Source organism: Notothenia rossii, assembly GCF_949606895.1.
Source record: "Notothenia rossii genome assembly, chromosome: 12".
NCBI lineage: Eukaryota > Metazoa > Chordata > Actinopteri > Perciformes > Nototheniidae > Notothenia > Notothenia rossii.
Window position 1 is genome coordinate 2,639,359 of NC_136911.1, and position 21,795 is coordinate 2,661,153.

The 21,795-nt window shown below is 42.4% G+C and overlaps 1 protein-coding gene across 5 annotated transcripts in view; it reads left to right on the forward strand.

The window, feature by feature from the left end:
• Window positions 1-21,795, forward strand: part of sema5a (sema domain, seven thrombospondin repeats (type 1 and type 1-like), transmembrane domain (TM) and short cytoplasmic domain, (semaphorin) 5A) — a 169,902-nt gene that overhangs the window by 15,567 nt on the left and 132,540 nt on the right. For 2 of the 5 annotated variants that reach the window (XR_013804388.1, XM_079661723.1), the window contains exon 2: window positions 21,375-21,586. Coding sequence is in view for 4 of the 5 variants with exons in the window: in XM_079661723.1 (XP_079517849.1) it covers window positions 21,439-21,586 (148 nt within the window). In the remaining variant the exon portion in view is untranslated. Of the gene's footprint in view, window positions 1-19,709; window positions 19,880-19,940; window positions 19,960-19,998; window positions 20,017-21,374; window positions 21,587-21,795 lie in introns of those variants that run through there. The other 3 variants (XM_079661724.1, XM_079661725.1, XM_079661726.1) reach the window with 3 other exon arrangements.

Here is a 21,795-nt window from a genome sequence, read left to right on the forward strand (position 1 = left end):
AATGAAAATCAATAATAGTACTTAAATTAGTGACTTATCTTAAATGGAGTAGAGTAAAATTAATAATAACGTGAAATAGGAGTATAAAGTAACCAAAAGTAAAGTGTGTTAATTACACACCACCACTCGCTGCATGGATTGACATAATGAGTTATTTGACCCACCTTTTCTAATCTCAGCAGCAAAAAGAGGCAGAACCTAAACATAGAAGTGAATTCATATATTGTGAGTTAAAGAGTTGATTTCCAGCCTTGATGTTGAGCCATCAAAGACGCTGGTGAAGTCGGTCAGGGGTGCAGCGCCGAGCTGTATATTTAGCCGTGAGCTTAAATTAGAGCTGTCACAGCGAGAGACACATGCTTCATCTGGGGGGCGATGGAGCTGCTGATTAGACGCTTGTGTTTCTGCTCCTCGGGAACACTTTGGGCGGGGTTGTGGCGTCATGTGTGTTATAGGTGGGGGGAAAACTTAAAAACGGCACAGTAGTTAATATTGTATCAACACTTGGACGACAAGTACTGATGTTTTGTAGTAGAAAGGATTGGTGTTGTAAATAAAAATGTTTACTCTGGGTCAAAATTGCTTTTTTTCAGTCCACTAGACTAGATGAGTTGGATTGGAAAGAAGTTGGCAAAAGTTAAATGGAAATTTCAGAAAACAGAAAGGTGCCAAAACGTTATCCTATAGGTGGTAACAAACAGAATAATTTGCAGTTAAGCACTTCATTTATTGAATTGATTGCTCAGCATATCACAAATTGCTTAACATCGCAATAATGCCGAACGATAGCTTAAGTATCTTGATGATGTCGTATAGTGAGGCCTCTGATTCCCATCCCTATGCATGTTTTGGAAGGAAAGAAATGACAGATGGTGTGTGTGTGTGTGTGTGTGTGTGTGTGTGTGTGTGTGTGTGTGTGTGTGTGTGTCTGTGTCTTTGTTCAACCAGTGTGTGTGTTGGTGTCAGCGTGCCCTTGTGCGAGACTTCATCTCAGTGCAGAGGACACAGAGCACCGTATACCCGCTAATCAAGTTATCCGAGCAGCCTGCAGGTAATACGGGCCCAAACACACACACATCACAGTCTCTCTTTTATTCCGGAAATCTCGGAGTTCCCCCCACAAAACTCATTAAACACCAACATGAAGCCTGAAGTGTTCACACACACACACACACACACACACACACACACACACACACACACACACACACACACACACACACACACACACACACACACCTGTACTGCTACTGCAAAACTGCTGACACACACAGATTCTTATGACAATTATAGACACCCCTCCTACTCAGACAGGGGGTGGGTTTTTTGATATCTTTGTAGTTCTCCCCAGACACATTTGTTTTAAAGACACACTGCTTCTTTGATACGTGGCAATTTGCAGCTTCATAAGTCTGTTTGATGTGTGACTTGTCTGCTGACAGACTGCATCTGTGAGCTCTCTCTTCACTGGACTCGCAGACAGACAGGGTGACGCGTTGCTTCCTCTCCACCCTGTCGCTCTCTCAGTTCCTCTGTAGGAAGTGATGACACACTATCAAAGGGATTTCTGTTTGTTACACGGCTCATTTTAGGTCAATTAGAGGAAACTTGTTTTGGTTGTCAGGGTTTCGGGGGGCAACTGTCCCCCAAAGACGTGCAATTAGTTGTTCGTCTGTGACGTCGTCAAATATTTAAAACTGTTTGTGATGTGAAATCTGAAAGGCCTGTGTGTGTTAGCGCTGTGAGGCAGTTATGACAGTGTTGTTGACGGTGTGTGTGCTCAAGCTGTTGTGTAATTAGCTCTCTATGATATCTTGTTCAGTCTCAGGCTTTGCTTCATGTTTGCGTTCTACTAAAGACAGCATAACCAGGGATGTGGATAAACTCATGAGACACGGATGAATGAAAGTGACTCTGATAGCATTTAGCTCAAATCCACGCTGTGCAGAAGTAGCATGCAGTCTTTCAGGGGTTTTGGGGCTTTTGTGATTTTTAATATGATGCAAACGCAGCCTTGGTTTGCTGAGCCTGAATCTAATGTTACGTTCTCCATGTTATGTTTCTAAATGGCTTGCACACTAAATGCTAACTGCTATGTTTACATTTAGATGCCTTTTTCAGGTCTTTTTGTTTTTTAATTTTACTGCAAAAAGTCATCATAGGCTCCAGGTACAGATTCAAACTGTTAGCTGCATTTTCATTCTTTTTTATTTATTCATAATCATCACTCTTATTCTGTTGCTGTTATCAAACTTTAAAGGTAGGGTATGTAAGTTTGAGAAACCGGCTCGAGATCGCTAGAATTTAAAAATACACGACCCTCCTCCAACACACACGAACGTGCACATGACCAATGAGGGCACGGGATAAGTTGGTGCACAGATGGAAGGCTGACAGGCAGGTAGGCCATCCAGTTACTTTAGCCGGCTCAGATGATTGGTCGTGCTTTTTACAGAACCACGGCTTCCACAGATGACATTTTTTATGGATTTTTTGTCAAAGCGCTTCAGATATTCATTGCTATCGGGATGTTAAGAGCATTCCATGGAATATAACAACAAGTGTATCTCGAGCCAGTGTCTCAAACTTACCTACCCCACCTTTAATCAAATCAAACTTTATTTGTAGCCCAATATCAGAAAATGCATTTGTCTCAGTGGGTTTTACAGATTAAAAACAAACATTGCATATGATGGAGCAAAATGAGAAAACAAGATATGTGTGTTGAATGCAAATAAAACTAAATAAAACAAGATTCAACAAATGTTTTGACGTCTACACTACCCGACCTGTCTTATAAAATGAACTGAACCTTTTTGTAAATCCACATTCGGGAGGTGTTTTGGTAAGACTTTAAGAATTGTTGATAGGTCATGCGTGCCATACCAGATCTGCTCAAAGCGCGTCAGCACGTGTGTCTTATTTATTCACACCTGTGACCTAATCTTCACCGGCTTTACACCCCCCCCCCCCAACATTGGATTAACTGTGCAGTTCACGCTTTCTGTGTGAAGTTCCATGTGATACAGGAGGGCAGAGTGTCATTGATCAGAGGCTCTGTGGAAACATTAGAGTGAGACCTGATTAGTACGAGTTCAGCGCGACGAGGGATCAGCATCAATAATGACAGCGGCAGAAAACCAGCCTCAATTTTGAGTTTCTGAAGTCTGTCCTTCTCTGGCAGCTTCTCAAGTGGAGGATGGCTAAGTAAACGTTATAGTGATTAAACCCATGAAATTAGATTTTATTTTAAATAACCGTGGTGTTAGATTGACAGCCGGAGGTTCTCTCTGATTTAAAATGAAATGCTTCTTGAATGAAAATGATCGCAAACAGACCTGCAATACGATGAGAAAAATAGAAACCTAGCATCTAAACTTCCATGATATCATTATAATATTTAATTTAGATTAGTTTTTGATGAGTGACAGTTTTATATTAAAGTGTTATTGCATTTAACTCCCATGTGTGGGTTATTTAAGTTCATTGATGAGTAAGAGTTGTATATTACAAGTTATATGTATTTGCATTTCTTTCTCATGCATTGATAAAATATCTTACAAGAAAATATATATTTCAAAGTTTTTCAGTTAAACAATATACTCAATATTCAGGAGTAAGTCGACATAAGTAAGCATGAATACTGTACAGTGGATTTAAATACTGTGAAACACATAAATCAATCAATCAATCAATCAATCAATGTTTATTTATATAGCCCAATATCACAAATGTTACATTTGTCTCAGTGGACTTCACAGTTTGTACAGAATATCAGTATGACAATACGACACCCTCTGTCCTTAGACCCTCTGTCCTTAAACCCTCTGTCCTTTGACCCTCTGTCCTTAGACCCTCACATCGTACAAGGAAAAACTTCCAGAGAAAACCCCACAGTTTAAAGGGAAAAATGGGAGAAACCTCAGGGAGAGCAACAGAGGAGGGATCCCTCTCCCAGGACGGACAGACGTGCAATAGATGCCGTGTGTAAATTGAAAAGATAATACATTTGCAACATAGGTAGTCCAAATGTTTTGAAATGCATGTGTGTATAATAAGAAGATGAATCCACGAGGATATCCATCCAGGACTTATGATCCAGGACCGCAGCCACGACTCAAGATCCAGGACTCGCAATCCATGACACAGGACCGCAGGATCATCCATGACTCCGGATCCCGGCGTATATAGACACCAAAAAGAAAGAAATTTGGGGAAGCTGGGTTAATCGGAACATGAGAGTACACAGGTATAGACAGAGAGAAGGAAGAAGTAAGATGTCCCCCGACAAACTAAGCCTATATCAGCAAAACTAGGGGCTGAATCTAATCAGCCCTAACTATAAGCTTTATCAAAAAGGAAAGTCTTAAGCGCACTCTTAAAAACGGATAGGGTGTCTGAAGTGTAAAGGGTGTATAAAGACAGTGTTACGCCGCTGTGAGTAATTCACCTTTAGTTTGGTTTAATTGTTCTACAATTTGTTCTCTTATACGAGTAGGAAACCTTCGTTTAACCGTCTTCCTTGGCTCTCTGTCAAATCGTTCTCTCATTCTCTGCGTCTCTTGACCTTCCTCGTGGTATTTTCAGAGGAGATCCACCTGCTCTCACGGCTTTGTCACAGCGGTTAATGACCTCAGGGTGAAGGGCAACGTGATCATTAAGCCCTTGGTCCTCTACATTAAGACAATGGCACCCAGCGACGTGGGGGAGATAGTAACTGTGGGGTGGTCTTCTGCTTTTATTGCAGTAAAGCTTGGGTGAGATATGGGCTGTTACAGCTGTCAGCTTGTATAAATAAAGTGGTGAATATTCATGCTGCACTGCGGGGGATTGCATAAAGGTCAATACATTATTTTTAAAGAACAACATGGAGGAGATGTGTTCTGCAGAGGTTATGATTGATGTTGGCTATCATTAGGGAAAGTATACAGTTAAGTGAAGAACATTACACACAGCTCTGTCATGATGGACTTCTCCCCATCTATTCGTGTTTGATAAAAACAGCATGGCCCCTCTCATTGGAAAAATATAGTGGATCACGCAGAAGGAAATGCAATTACCGCCTCCCAGCAGAGTCCTAATTACCGAGCCCCGATGGTGAGAGTTAGCCTCTTTTTATAATGTGTTGGATTTCAAAGACGCAGCACAAAATCATTTGATTTACTCCCATCTTCACGGGATGTAAATAAGCTTATTAACCAGGAGCTGTGGATGTGAGCGTCCCATGACTTTAAGAGCGGCTACTGACTTTATTCAAATTGAGTCTCTAAAGATACACAAATTAAGTTAATATCCAGTCGTAGCCCGGTCTATAAAAAATGTATAACTACGGAGAATGCAGAATATGAATCCAAATACATCCCAACATGTGGGGTCTTGTAAACTTGATGTTAAAAGAGCAGAAAGAAAAGCCTGCATGTGTTTGACCTGAAGTTTAACAAAATGAAACTCAGCTCTCGTTTATGTTACTCTGTGTGAAGTATGCATAGTGCATTTTAATATAGGCTACGCATAATCAATACTTTTCCACTCAAGCGCTCCCTAATTGTACCGCTGACTAATAAAGTCTTCTTCTGAACTCCAACTGGGAATCAAATGCCCAATTAAAGCCTCCACCCCGGGGCCTGATCCAGCGAGATGGCAGACAAATAGGCAGTAGAAGAAGAGCCGGTGGAGTCCGACGCGTGGCAGTGCCTATTTTTGGTATTTGTTATACAATTATTTGTTCTAATTAGTTTGAGCTGAATGCCACAGTTCCCCTGAGTTGATAGGAGGTTATTCAGATCATTTTTCGACCAATCGGGTCCTTTCTTTAAGGCTTCTTCTCCAATTAGTGCACACTTAATTTCAGCAGATATTGTCGGACAGAAATCTGCTCTGAGACTTTTCTTCTTTCCCTTTCTGAGTCAGGATGTTTGATCTTCTGAAAGTAGCTGTAGTGAATACTAAAATCATATGTTGACAAGGCAACCTGCGTCAAGGCAGATTGCAGAGCTCCAGTTTGCCTTCCAGAGGTTATGTTTTCTAACGTCAACCTAAAGCCTGCAGCCATTATTTTGTTAACTGATTTATGTACTTCATACTCCACTCCTATATTACTATTGAAGAGATGTTTGTTTATTATTGCAGAGATGGTTTTTTCATTGTATATCGATGTGTGAGATTTGTTTCTGTCAGTAAATATTCTTCTTTTTATGCTGGCAGCTGTTTTTTAAGCTTCTTCTTGATCAGCTGATATCTGGAGAGTCAGTACACTTTCAGTTTCTGCCTCTACTTGTCCTCATTGATCCAGAGACAGGAGTCGCCTGTGGCTGAGGTGTGAAGGTATGGATTTTGAAAGTGGCTTGAGGTCTCTATTTGTGAGGAGACACACTGTCAGAGAGGCGAGTGTATTCAGTTCGTGGTGAAACACAAGCCTTCAGACTGCTCAGTATAGCATGCACAAGAAGAAAGGGAGGCTTCGTGTGTTTGCTCGGTCTAGCAGAGACACGATCACATCGGATGCCTGCAGGCTCCATCTACGACTCTTGCTCCTCTGTTGTTCCAGTTTACCCTTGGGAGACATGTTCAGGGAAACAGAGACTCGAGCAGGCACCCACATGTACACACACACACACACACACACACACACACACACACACACACACACACACACACACACACACACACACACACACACACACACACACGCACACACACATTCTGTTGTTAAAGCATCTGCCATCAACCATCTCTCCCTCTCATTAATGATATCACTTTCTGCTATTGTGCCTCCCTCTGTTGTTAATGGGACAAATTACCGAGGCTAGGCACTCAACAGACACACACAGGCCCACACACACACACACACACACACACTCACACACACACACACACACACACACACACACACACACACACACACACACACACACACACACACACACACACACACACACACACACACACACACACACACACAGATAATTAATTGGTTCCAGTGGAGCCAGGAGCTAATTTACTATTCCTCCTGCCACATTTCTTTAGATACAGTAAGAAGACGCATCTCAAGGCAGCTTCCTTATATCTCCCTCCCCATCTGTAGGGCCTCTATGTCGAAGTATATGCGCGTATGATTTTATTTTTGAGCCTAAGAGGCGGTTGTTGTTGTTTTTCAGGCTTATAATTACTGAGCTGTAGGAGCTGGCAGTCTGTTTGGCTTGTTATCTCGGATGTGTTGATTGCAAGGAACATGTGGAAAGATTGATTATAGCGCTGTCTTCTCCCAGCGCTGCCTCTCTTTGGGTTTGACTGACCGGGACTTTGACGGTGAAGAACAAGAATCAAAAGAAAGATAATGATGAGACTGACTTTGTCATATCTAGTCGAAGCAATAATCAACACATTGTTTACAGTGAAAGATGCTTCAGGCACATGCTGACCTACATTCCTCATTAACAACCGCTCACTGTCCTATGTGTCAGCCAACTGAGTTTCACATCCATGAATGTTGAACATTTCACCACCTCTACTTCTTATTGCTTTCGACATGTGTGTGATTTCCTCACAACTAGCATTATATGAAATATGCCAAGAACTCCAGAACGTCCAGTTGCATTTTGCAGTATGCTTTTCAGCACCAAACATATATGAGGAAGAGGGGTTCAAGGCTCCATGTTAGCATAGAGTAATATGTCCCAATTGCATCTGTATTGCATGCAACACTACTACTAAAAGTATTACAAGAGTAAAAAGCACAATAACGAATTCACCCCTATGACACACATATAAAACCTATGTGTTGAAGTGCATGTACTTTGAAACCCTTTAGCTCTGAGGTAGAAGATCCAACAGCTCATACAAATGAAATATTGGCACATTTACAGCGAGTATAACCAAAGAGACCGGACCTCCCCTGCAGTGGAATCTATCTGTGAGAGATTTCATCCATCATTCCCCCCATCATATCCAGTCAGGGCAAAAGCTGATATGATTGATTATGGTATTACTAATTGGATGATTCAGAACTGCAGAGCTCTGTGCAGAACAGAAGAAAGGAAAAGTCTCCACTCACTGACTTCTGAACGAGAGGAACGTACCCTTGGATGGGTGTGATATAGCATCTGGTTAGCATCAAGCTAGCATGCCATTCTTCTGTGAGGCACCGGTGCCCTTTAGAAAGCGTAGATCAATGAGCTGGTGCTGTGGTTGAGAGTCACCCTCTGGATATTGGTGCAATCATTTTTTGCTTCTTCACCTTTAGCTCTGCCGATGGCAGGTGTGTTTTCTGTCAGCGTTTCACTTGTGCACAGCTGTAGACGGTGATAGTGTAATTTTGCGCTCAGCGAGACAGGCGGCTACCCGTTAGCCAAGCATGTAATTAAAGCTTTGAAAAAGGCTCTGTCTCTTTAGGCTTCATGCCCCTCATAGCTGCAGAAGGTTTGGATTCCCTGCATGTTTGGCGGGTTATTTTGCTGCTGCATTGATCAGATGATACGGCTCCTGTCGTGTGGATCGGCCCTGCTGCCAATACAATGCCCAGACAACAATGGCTTTGAAGTGAAAAAATAATGTTGATGCCAATCCAGTTAAACATTAAGAAAAGCGTTATTGCACAAACCCTCAAGGGGGTTGTTTTGATCATCCTCTCATAGGTGAATAATAACCTGATCGTATGCCAGCAAATCAGTTCTTCAGTGCTAGCATGTAACGTCAATGACATTAGCATTGAAGAAGTACCCCAGAACTTTGTATAAAAGAGCGATATGCATCCTAACACTTGCTGTCCTGTCAGAGAGGAAACTTGAGATGTAGTTTTGGGACACGGTGACACGCACTCCCTGAGATGTAAGCCACTGCAGCGCTTGTTGTGACAATGTTCTGCGTGTGAACAGCACTGAGAGCAGCTCACACAGTATCGCCCGGGGTGCTGAGTGTCAGAGACAATGTCTGATCAGCCGATCTGTGCCGGGGCGGCCACACCATTTTTTCACGTGTTGACACAGTGTTATGCACACACCTCTCAGTGGGGCTGTAGAGGGACAGAGTAATGTTAATTGATGCTGAAAGGCAGAGTGTGTGCTGTCCACAGATTGTGATGAAGCTGAGTTTCTATATTTCATGTGGCTTTTAATAATGTTATTTATGTAGCCTTTAATCTCCTATCTCTCAGAGAGTGATCCCCTGTAGGAGCCATAAAGCATGTTTCAAATATTCATTTAATGATATACATTTTGAAATACATCTTAGGACCAATCGTTTTTTAGTAAAGTGGGGAAAAGTAACTCCAAGACCATAATGCTCGACTGTTTTCCATGCATTACATGAGTGTCCCTGTTCACAGTCTTTGTGCTAAGCTAAGTTACTTGCTTCATATTCAGCATGCAGGCCTGAGAGTGGTTTTCAACTCAGCGAATAAGCACGTTTCCCCAAAATGTCAAACTTTGACTCTAAGAAGAACACGGTGCAGTTCCTAGAAGAGATGAATATAAATTAAAGGATTTCTCAGTGTATCTATATTCATAATACTCCTGTCAAAAGACGAGAAAGGAAACCAACCAACCTCAGAAATGATTAATTCTCTGAAATTATGAAGTCGGCTGTGCAGCCTACAAGTCCTGACTCTGCCTTACCTTGACCTAAATTTAGAAGCGAGCTGATTTAAAAGCCCTGCTCTGTATTCAAAGGGCAGGTCTTCTGTAATGCTCTTCAGTCGCAGGGCAAATTGAACTACAGTACCTCCAGCACTCACGAAACAGCAACACTGCTAATCTAGTGGTGTGTGAGAGCTCTTTCACATGCATGATGTCACTTTTCCTGCCACATATTTCTTGTTGTGAAAGCCTTTCGTCGTCTGGAGATGTGTTGTGAAGAAACACTGGCGCACACCACAGTCAGGCACGTGGTGATGCATCAGCGCGAGTAAAAATAACAGCAAGGATTTAGAAGCTCTCGTGAGTTTAGGGTGGGACTCGGATGAAATTGCTGGGTGTGTTTCAAGCAAGTCATTCAAGAGTCAGCATGTGTGTGTCTGCTCTGTGTGTGAATGTGAGGCTCTAGATTTAGCATGAGAAAAATAGAGTTGTGGTCCGGCGATTCATCAGGGCTACTAAAAAAGAAATAGACATTCAAATGTTTAAACATATCGTGAACTGAGTACCTGCTACCTTATAGTACAAACCTGGGAGAAAAATGCAATGATTGTATTTTATGTTTGCATTAAAGTCAGGAAAAGAACTTCCACCTGTCCCTTACAGAGTTTGAGTTTTGTGTGTCTAGTTTTGGGGTTATTTTGCTGTTCTGTTCTCCCTGTCTCATGTTTTCCTCCTTGTTTCTTGTCTGGTCCTTCTCCCTGGCCGTTTCTCAATCGCGAGGAAACTGGCTTCCAAGCCAATATTTCAAGGATGCTACGTCATCGAGTGCCGCCGAAGGACTGTTCCAATCTCCAGCATACTTGGAATTCCACCGAGGCCGCGTCCTTGGTTTGGGGGTAATTTCGAGGCTGCACATGTGTAGACTTCGCGTCCTTAAAATCCCCACAATGCTTTGCGCACGGACCAATTTCCCCAAATCTGTGGTGGAAAATGTAAGGCGAGGCCTCTCATATGACGCACACCTGCACACCTGCACGCGTGTTCCACTCTTTGTTTTCCGAATGCCAGGAAGGATTCTTGCCTCGCTTCTGAAGCAAGTGGCTCGGAAGACATGTGCTACCAAGCAAGCGTCCTCGCGATTGATAAACGGCCTGTGTGTTTTCCTTCCTGTCGTTAGTTCCCCTGGTGTGTCTGATTGTCTAATTGTGTTCACCTGTTGCCCTTGTGTTTCTACCTCCCCTGCCCAGCTGTTTCTTTTCCCGTGATTACCCCTCTCTGTATTTAGCCTTTCCCTGTGTTCCCCTGTCGGTTCATTGTTGTTTTTTCCTGTCTCCCTCCATGTCAGTCATCGTCATTTTTTTTTGTATTGTATCTTCCTTTGTGTTTCCTTTGTGTTTTTTGCCATGTTTTTGCCATCAGCTTTTAAAATAAAGCTCGCTTTTGTTTTCAAGACCTTTTTCCGTTTTTTGTAGTCTGCATTTGGGTCCTACCTTTTCCACGTACCGTAACACCACCAACAGAAATGAACGAGCTCAGAAACAAACATTGAGTACATCTTTGTGAAAAAATAGAAAACAAAGTACCTGCCATGTTTGTTTGAGTCCAGAACCAGCAGTGTGTTTCTTCAGCTGTATAATCCCCCCCATATGCTGAGAGTTCAAAACACACTGCTCTGTTTTCCAAATCTGCAGCCATCTCAAACAACAGATTGAAATCTCGTAGCGCCATCACAGAGTTGGGGGGGAAACTGATCCAGTATTTGCTCGATTTCATGTTATTCCAATACAAAGCTGTTTGTTGAACATGCTGTCTAAAGATTGATTTTGCAAAGACTAAGGGAAACTTTCTTGGTGACAAAGCAGATGAAAGTTCTACCAATCTGCAGAATGAGTACTTTTACTTTTACTTATAGCAGAGTATTCCTACACTCTAGTACTCCTACTTTTACTCAAAGATGAGGTGTACTTCTCCCACCTCTGACTATGCTCAAGTCAAGTGCAAATATGACATCACATCAAAATGTCCAACGGGTCTGTAATTTTATTACATCAAAGTGCATAACAACATTTCAAAGAAAGCGGCCATCCTTATGAAATCATTCACATCTGAGTTGAAATCACTAATAATGATTAAGCACCAATCTTCAGCAATAAACTTGCAATGGGTTAACAGCAGATGTCAAAACGGGTGGATTAAATGTGACAGAAACATTAGCACCAAGTAGGCCTGCTCGATTATGGTAAAAATCATAATCTCGATTATTTGGGTCAATAATTGTAATTGCGATTATTAAATGCGATTATTCATTGACTTTGAAAACATCCATTTATTGGAGAAAAAAAATGTGAACAGTATGTTTTTAAAAGTTGATTACCCTGAACTTTAAGTATAATTCAAAAAAAAAATTATATAATTTTTTTTTTTAATAATACAAAAAAATAGTTGTTTTATTTAGATTACGTTGTTTTCGTAATCGTTGCAAGCCATCATCGTAATGGTGATTAAAATATGATTAATTGAGCAGCCCTAGCACCAAGTATGCTCCCATCCATATGAAAAGGGATAGTGGTGGTCTAATGGATAGTGAGGTGGGGTGACGATCGGAAGGTTGTGAGTTCAAATCCCGCCTGGAACACCACCACTAGTGTGAGGTGGGGTGAGTAACCCTTAGTTACTCCAGGGAGAATGTCCCTGTAATTGGTAATTTTAAGTTGCTTTGGATAAAAGCATCAGCTAAATGAAATGTAATGTAAAAAACATCCACATCCGATGTTTCGCGCAACAGGCAGGCAAGTTGAGCGTCCAGCTTCACAGGGACTAAGACTAAGTTAGCACAAGCACTGTAAAACTGGAAGAAAAGAGAGAATCCCACCAACGCGTAAAAGCGCAGTAATTGTGCAATTATCACTCAGGAACCCGACAGGTGAAGCTTGAGCTCACCTGGCGTGTTCTAAGAGTTTAATAAGTGACAGTTTAACTTGACTAATCTTGGTAAATGGACTGTACTTATATAGCGCTTTATCCAGTCGTTAAGACCCCTCAAAGCGCTTTAAATACTACATGTCATTCACCCATTCACACCCATTCATACAGAGCAGTGTACCTTACTCTTGGACCTAACATTCACACACCGTTGGCCATCCCATCGGGAGCAACTCAGGGTTAAGTATCTTGCCCAAGGATACATCGACATGTTGACTGCATGGGCTGGGATCGAACCCACAACCTTCTGGTTGAAAGACGACCACAATCCCTCACAGCCACAGTCGCCCTAGGGTTAGTGGTAATGATTATAGGCGTGCGTAAAGTCCGTTCACTATGAGGCAGAGATTTCTTTCACTCGGCTCGGCACTGACAGAGCCGTCGTCTCGCGTCCGAGAAATAAACACAGCGGCTGGTCCTCGTTTCACTGCGAAGGAAAGCAGCAGAAAGTCGACTGGCTTTAAAGAGAGCGGGCCCTATATGATCCTTCTGCGCTGTGATGCGTGCATGGCTTCCTTCTGCAGGTAACGGGTGACGCGCTCTGGCAATTGGTAATTTACCTGGCAATATTTTGCACACTTATTCCTAATGTGCCACTGGTTACGGTACTAGGGTTGCCGACCCCTGATCTAGCTGTTGTAATACCGTACATTTACCCAGTGCGGGACAAAGGAACGGATTCTGATTCTGAACGTGTGTCTAGACAATCTCCACGAATGCACATTTGATTCGTGCAGCAGAATCATTATACTGAGCTGCTCAGATAAGCTTTTGACTCAAACAGTCATCCGATCCAGGTGCTCGTTTTCAATCTCTCTGTTGGAGAGACACAAACATTACCCTGCCCCCTGATCCAGGGGTCGTGGAGCGGAAAGGACCCCGCTGAGGCTCTGATGGCGATATCATCGCTCCGTCACTCTCCTGTCATCCTCCGCTGAGACCCTGGCAGGGAGAGGGAGGAAGGTCAATGACAGGTGGAGGCAGGAAGGGGCATCGCTCCATCCATCACACTGCTTTACTCAGCAGTCATTCAGTGGTTCAGACAATCAGTCTCTCTGTCCGTCACTCAGCTGGTGTGTTATTTCGTCAAATCGTTTGTCACTCAGTCCAGCAGCCTGGGTGACATCTTTTGGATGGACTTTAAAGGGGACCTATTCTGCAAAATCCACTTTGTCATGTCTCTTCTACATCAACATGTGTCCCCTCTTCTTCATGTCTCTTCTACATCAACATGTGTCCCCTCTTCTTCATGTCTCTTCTACATCAACATGTGTCCCCTCTTCTTCATTTCTCTTCTACATCAACATGTGTCCCCTCTTCTTCATGTCTCTTCTACATCACCATGTGTCCCCTCTTCTCCATGTCTCTTCTACATCAACATGTGTCCCCTCTTCTTCATGTCTCTTCTACATCACCATGTGTCCCCTCTTCTCCATGTCTCTTCTACATCAACATGTGTCCCCTCTTCCTCATGTCTCTTCTACATCACCATGTGTCCCCTCTTCTCCATGTCTCTTCTACATCAACATGTGTCCCCTCTTCTCCATGTCTCTTCTACATCAACATGTGTCCCCTCTTCTTCATGTCTCCTCTACATCAACATGTGTCCCCTCTGAGTAAAGAGACTCTGAAAGTTTCAGGAACAAAGATTCTCTCTCTTTTTGATCCATTTCTATAAAAACCTGTCTGAAAATGAACTGATCAGATTTTGGCCACTTTATGATGTCATAACGATGTTTTGTCTTGTGTAACCATTAGCCAATCAGCAACCAAGGTAACCCCCCCCCCCCCCCCCCCCCTTATCACCTGAATCTCCTCTAGAGCACCATTGAGTTCTTTGTAACCAAATCTCTCTCAGAGGGGCGTGGGGAGGGGCTCCTTATTTTCATCTAAAGTAACAGACAGAGTTTCTTTGGAAACAGGGCTGAAACAGAGGGGATTATGGGTAATGCTGCAATGATCTGTTTGGTGTTTCAGCCAATCAGAGACAGGTTCTGTATATATCTGAGACCTGTGATATATTGATGAAAAACAGTATGATAGGGGACCTTGAAATATCGTCATAGTTTTCAAGCTCCCCTAAAGGAAGAAATACAAAGCTCATAAAATGAAGCAACCCATTTATCAGGCTTTATTTTCTAAAGCACTTAAACACAAAGACGTTGTAATTAATAAAACACTTGATAATAACAGCGTTCAATCAAAATCAAACATAAACGGAGGAACCGATCATAAATCGCATCTGTGAATTAACGAGATTTATGATGGTGCTTTCTCCGTTCTTGTTCTTACTTTGATTGAATGCTGTTGAAGTGTTTTATTAACATATTGATTTATTTGAGGAACACATAGGCAGGATCAGAAACAGATATACATCAACATATACAGAGACGACAGACTTAAATACAGATTGCCATATGGATGAATGAAAGTAAAGGTAAAAGAAACCAAATAATTGAACAGAAAAATATGCTTAACACAGAATTTGAAAATGAAATGTAAATGTTTGAAGGGATTCAAAGCTGATTGGATCGTCACATCCCTGCTCCTCAGACAGCTCTGATTTGAAGTGCTTTTATTCTTTCATAAATCAATTACTACGTTCAAACATAATCTAATCACTCAGACGGCTGAGTAAAGAACAGACATGTCCGTCACTTCTCCGTGTTTTCATCTCAAAACACAAGATGCCAGAATCACAGATCCCATTTGGCAAAGAGAGACTCAGAAGAACAACAAACACAAACTGGCAATAACCCATCTGATAGACAGAGAGATAAACAGGCAAACACACACACACACACACACACACACACACACACACACACACACACACACACACACACACACACACACACACACACACACTGTCTGACAAACACACATGCAGCTTTATGAAGCAGCTCTGGAGTGTTTTTGTGTGCCAAAGCAAAGTCTGGTGATTTTACTGGTGTGTGTGTGTGTGTGTGTGTGTGTGTGTGTGTGTGTGTGTGTGTGTGTGTGTGTGTGTGTGTGTGTGTGTGTGTGTGTGTGTGTGTGTGTGTGTGTGTGTGTGTCTGTGTGTCTGTGTGTCTGTGTGTCCTGTCTGCCAGAGAGATAGAGGCATCCATCAGCAGTGTGTTATGACCCCCCACACACACACACTCACATCCTTCTGACTGTGTTTGGACAGATGGATCATCACTGCACCACTTTGTCAAACGTGTCTGTATGAGAGCGTGTGTGTGTGTGCGTGCATGCCTGCGTGCGTGCGCACGTGCGTGCGTGTGACGTCTACAAAGCTGGCGTTTATACTGGAGTGTATTCATTAGGTATCTTGTAATTCAACCACCATGAAGTCCCCCTTAGACTAAATCAATAGCGGTGTTAATATGATCCTCTCCACTCGTTACTGCAGGAAGACTTCCATTGATTAGTTAGCTGACACCTCCACATCCACCATGCCATGATGCAGGTGTGTGTGTGTGTGTGTGTGTGTGTGTGTGTGTGTGTGTGTGTGTGTGTGTGTGTGTGTGTGTGTGTGTGTGTGTGTGTGTGTGTGTGTGTGTAGTACTGTCTATACAAGGCTGAATGGGTCTTTTATAACTTTCAAAAACCGCAGCAAACAGCCATTGATTGTCTGAGCTAATCCATTACTCAGCTCGCTGACGATGGACGATGCATCAGCTTCGATTTTCTTCTACCTTTTGGTACTTTGAAGTACAATATGCTGCCTTTTTTAATTGAAGGATCTGTCTGAGCTAATATTGTTTGTGCGTATGTGTGATTCAAGGACCTCTCATGTTTGTGGTGATTCACCGCGTCATTGCCTGCAGACTCCTCTCCAACCAGCTGTTTGGGGCAGAAAATGATCATCACCTGCTCAAGTTAGGACTTTTGTTTCCGCTATATGTTCCTGTGCAGATTAACATGTTCCATCTTGTCTGAAAAAGACTTGTAAATAAGCGCTTCAGGTCGCGGTTACTCCTGTATGATGCTACTCAGACAGAAGGCTACATAAAGCAGGTGCAGACAGCTGCGTGAATTAAAATCAGTGTATGTTTCTCCAGAGATACGACTGGGAAACATGTGAAATATGCTGATGGAGTAGCTGGGAGGTGTTTGTAGTCATTCAATCAAACATTACAGCAGTGGTCATTGCAGAGACACCTGGCAGAGAAGTGCAAGATGCTCGTAGTGTGTTGTCTGTCTTGTGTATACTTTTCACATGATTGTGCATAAAAGGAGCAGAAATTGAGTCTAAAAAAAGTGGGTACAAAGCTGCTGATGGTGGATTTGTGTAAATTGGTCTTTTGCCAATTTGACATTTCAAAAAGGACGTCTGAATTTACCATCGTCATGGCAGCAATACTGTTTTGTTGTGTCCCTGCATTTCAGATGACAGCGTAGTTTGCACCATATTTTTTTGGCTCCCTTTTGCTAAGTGCCCTGAATGCACCGGTGTGTTATCCATCACCAGCTCCCGGGTGATTTCAGTGTGTACGTGGGACTGTACCTGCTCTTTTGTGTGTCCATATTTGCAGAGGTATGAAAAAGAGACAGAGGAGGTGGAGGAGGCGTGTGCTGATGCCCTGGAGATGATTTAGAGCGAGACCAGCGAACAGCTCTGAACGCTCTCCCGGTTTATCCTCCCTCGGGAGCAGTCGGTGGCTTGTGGTGAGCTAAAGAGAAAATAGGATCCACCAGAAAACACTTCAGAGAGAAACAACGGTTTGGTGTTAAATCACGTCTGTCTGTCGCTGCTGCTTTAAAATGTGTGAGGCAAGGGAGGCATAAATCAGGCCGTCAGACGTACCGTATGCATTTCATTATTTTATTCATGGCTTATTCACAGTATGAGATTTAGGAGTTTGTAATTGTTTCACCATGGAATGTAAGGTTTTCATTAACTCATGCACGTAGCCTACAGAGATGGAATATTTGGATATTCATTACATACACATGTAGAAAGAGAGGGAAAAGAACAGGTTTAACTTGGATTTGGACGTGGAATATTTAAAACATTGGACATCATTAAGGTCCTGCATTCGTCTTCATCATCAGTTATTCTATTTTTGATATAAAGTTAAATTATTCTCTGGTTAAATTAAAGTGTAGTTTTTACCACCAGAAGCACTATGGAGCGATTTGGTTATGACTGGGTCTCTACTTATTGGCATCGTTTGCGTGTCAAAAAAGGCGAGGAATAAGATGGAAACCCTTTATAATTTAAAATGTTCAATCATTTGTTTTGTAAGTGTTTAATTCTGAGGGAACAGTCTTGAGCCCATTTGTTTGACCTCGAGGAAACACACATCGGTGGAGCTTTTGTTTACTCACGTGAAATATCCGCAAGGCATCTTTAATATTAAACTACAACCAGGGTTTTAAAACATGCTGCGAATCAGTAAAACATGAATGCAGCGTGAGTGGTGAGGAAAATGATAAAATTCTTCTTGTTCTTGAAACAGCATTACAAATCGCTCGTTTATGAGATGCCGGGACTTTGTTTTCTGAGCATGCACGCGCCTTGTGTGTGAAGACATGAGAGGTCGTGTGCAGAGGGAGGGGGGTCAGCAAAGATCGCTGCACTCCTGTCAGACAAGTGTGTGTGTGTGTTTGTGTGTGCGGACGTGTGTGCGTGTGTGAGTTGTATGTAGACGCCCACATGTACAATACCAGTGTTGGAAGAAGTATTCGGATCCTTTTTAAGTAAAAGTACTAATACCACAATGTAACAATACTGCATTTAAATGTCCTGCATTTGAAATGTTACCCGAGTTAAAAGTGAACTAATACAAAATATCTCAAACATAAAAAATAAACGTCAAAATGCTAAGACACACACTGGCCAGATGAATCAACTAATCTGTACTTTTATAAAACGTTGGCTAGTTTAATTTGGAAAACAATAGAATATGTTATATACTTTTCAGATTTCTAATGTAACAAGTAACTACAAATATACAAATAAATATGTAAGCGTACATTATTACCCTTTGAATAGTTGTGTAGTTGAAGTATAGACTTGCATGAAAAGTACGTCTAATTGCACCTAATTACAGTACTTGAGTAAATGAACTTTCCACCACTGGACAATACCTCTGACCTCCCTGATCAGCTGTAAACACATCAATCCTCTCGTGTTCTCCTATGCGCAAATTATATAATATTTTCCCTAAGTAAAACATTTTATAAGAGCGAATTAAAAAGACAAAAAGTACGTCTCGGCTTCTGAAGGAAAATGACTCACTCTCAGCTGTCAGGGAGACGAGCAGACAAAGAGAAGTGACATGTAAAACGACACGTTGACTGCAAAAGAGCACAAGCTGACGTGCGAAGCGTCAAGTTGAGAGGGAAAGAAGAAAGAGAGGCAACTGTTGCTGGCTGTCAGCGCTACGTGACAGGTGTTTCACATTACTGAGGCCACATAATCCTGCCTCTGCATTCACACTATGGACTTTAAGTGTTCTCCACAAAAGGCCCCAAGGTTACAGAGCCTATTCATGCACGCTAAAGGCAGAGTAAACTTTCCTTTCAAGGAGAAAATGAAATGAAACGAGCACACACTCTCAGCATTAGGGTTTCCATTTGAAGGCAGGAGCAGAGAGGTGACTTATGTTGAAGCCCTCAGCCACTCAGAGGGGGGTTCAGACTTCAGAAAGAGCAAATGTTCCCTCTTTCGTTCCTTCATTCTTTGCTCACTTCAATTTCGTAGTTTTAGCAGCTTGCAGAAGTTTGCACATTTTGCTTCCCATAACAAACAAGGTGTTAACAGTTGTTTTTTCTTTTTTGCAACCCCTTGAATCGCAATTAATGAACTCTTCCCACCTCAGTTTTTAATGAGCTTTAAAGGCCCTGACACACCAATCTGACACCAAAGAACACGACCCGACGGACCCGACTGTTGTGTCGCCTCGTGTCTCTGCGTCTTGGCCATGTTTCGCACTGGAACACACCGGAAAGACTTCAGCCGAGCACGTATGAACTGCGCATGCGTGACTGGCAATAACTCTCCTTACCAGCAGGCGGCGGTAGTGTGTATTCGTCATTCAAAAGAGGCAACAACCGGAAGACAGACTGTGTGATATACACGGACAATAAATAGCGTGCGTTCCATTTTCACTCTCGTCCATCACAGACTGTTTCACAGACTGTTTCACATAACGACTTGTAATCGAAAACATGTTTAGTGCGGTAATGGAAAATGAAAAATAATAATAATAATAATTTCGCTTCTCACGCACTGATTCGCTAAGCTGAACAGCCAATCAGAGTGATTTATTTTGCCGACAGCATGTTGAGTTGGGAGAGGAAGGTGTCGGCACGGCCGAAAAGACACAACGGTGCGGGACACACCAATCTGAGTAGGGCGACAGGACGCTCATCGACGGCCAGACATCTATCGACGGCCGAAATCGTCTGGGTGTGTAAGGACTTTAAGTCGCAATTTGAAAACAAACATGGATTCTCCAAAGAAGGGGTTTTTATATATTATATTTAGACTTTAACTGATCAATAAGAAGCACCGTTCCTATTGTGTAGAAAGCCTTAGAATATTCCTTACAGTATATTGTGAATGGTGGAGTGATTTAATCGGACTTGTTTTGCTTACACTCATCTTTGGTTATGTGCATGATGCTCTGGAGGATTGTTCATGCTCCACTGGTTGGACACAAAAGAAAAGCTTATTTCAAATGTAATAATATAATAATGAGGATCCACAGGTTGAGATGCATAATGCAATCACACTAAAGTAAAGACAGCTGAGACCCTCAGTGTCTTTACTCCTACAGTCAGGGAGGGTTATTCTTCTGTTGCACACAGCATGAATCATTATTGGTAATAGCATCACATGAATGATTAAAAAGTAATGATGCAGACGCTGTAGACTGCTCATCAATTCACCCCCACATAGAAAAGAAATCACGGACGATTGAGTTGTGAAAACTGCTCTGCTGTTCTTTCAGCAAACGGCTTTTTCTGGGAAGTATGAATCTGCAGCAGGCATCAAATAATAATCACACGCAGCGGTTTGAGGGCTTAGTTGTGAATAAAAACAAATCAGATTTACAGCAGCTATAAGATTTAATTGACCCACAAGGAGTGCTGTGCGGTGCAGCTCTATACATATATTCACTCAAATAGACCCTTAATAAATGCATGCATGCACTCATTGAACTATGGCTGCCATTCATAATTAAATAACACTGATCCTCTGCATGAGAAACACACAGAGGACACATGAATTCTGATGTTAGAGGACACACACACACACACACACACACACACACACACACACACACACACACACACACACACACACACACACACACACACACACACACACACACACATTCTAGGTGTTTGAGGTAATACAGAGCCATGTCTGATTTATGCACCGGGTGACAGAGGTGTGAAAACTGTTTTTACCCCCGATCTGTCACACCGTTCTTTGCACCTCTCTCCTTCGTTTCCATTCTGTAGAAGAGTGAGTAATAGCTACAGCTAGCTACACTGGATTTCAGTGCTTTGCTTGAAACTAAGTGTAGATACATCCTTGTTTAAGATGAGACGATACAGATAAAAAATATAACATCATTTCTCACACACTTAAAGTTGTGTTTGGGCTCCTTGAGACACATGTCCAGTGACAACAGTAAAACAGGCCTCCTTGCTAATAGCTCTTGCACATTTACACCAATATTTAGTAAAGAAATCAGCAAATAATTAACTAAATGTTGCTTTTTTTAAAGAAAATGTCAAGACAATATCCACGTTTTTACCTATCCTTGTGTTTTGTCCCCACTTTAACCCACGTGTGTCTCTTCCTGTCCTCAGGTGTGTCTCTCCCATGCTCTTGGCCCCTGAGGCCTGAGGAGAAGTGAGCCCAGCCCAGCCCCCCATGAGACGCCCTGCTACCCAGCATGCACTGCTCCTGCTGCAGTGCATGCTGGTCCTGCGGCCCGGTGGCGTGGCCAGTAGAAGAGGACCGGTGCTGCTGCCCGAATCCCCCTGTCACAAGACGGAGCACCCCCTGGTCCCACACTCAGGTACATTAATTTCACGTCGTTTGATGAGAAGGATTAAACATAGTGTTGCGTGCTTTAACCTAAGAAGCCTAACATACTTTGAGAAATAACTGTTCTTACCTCTATTGCCTGGAACATGTCCCTTTAACCTCTTTTATAGCATTTTGCAGTCTTCAAGTGCACATTCTAGGCACAACTCTTATTTGATATGATCCAGCTGGAAACATTAA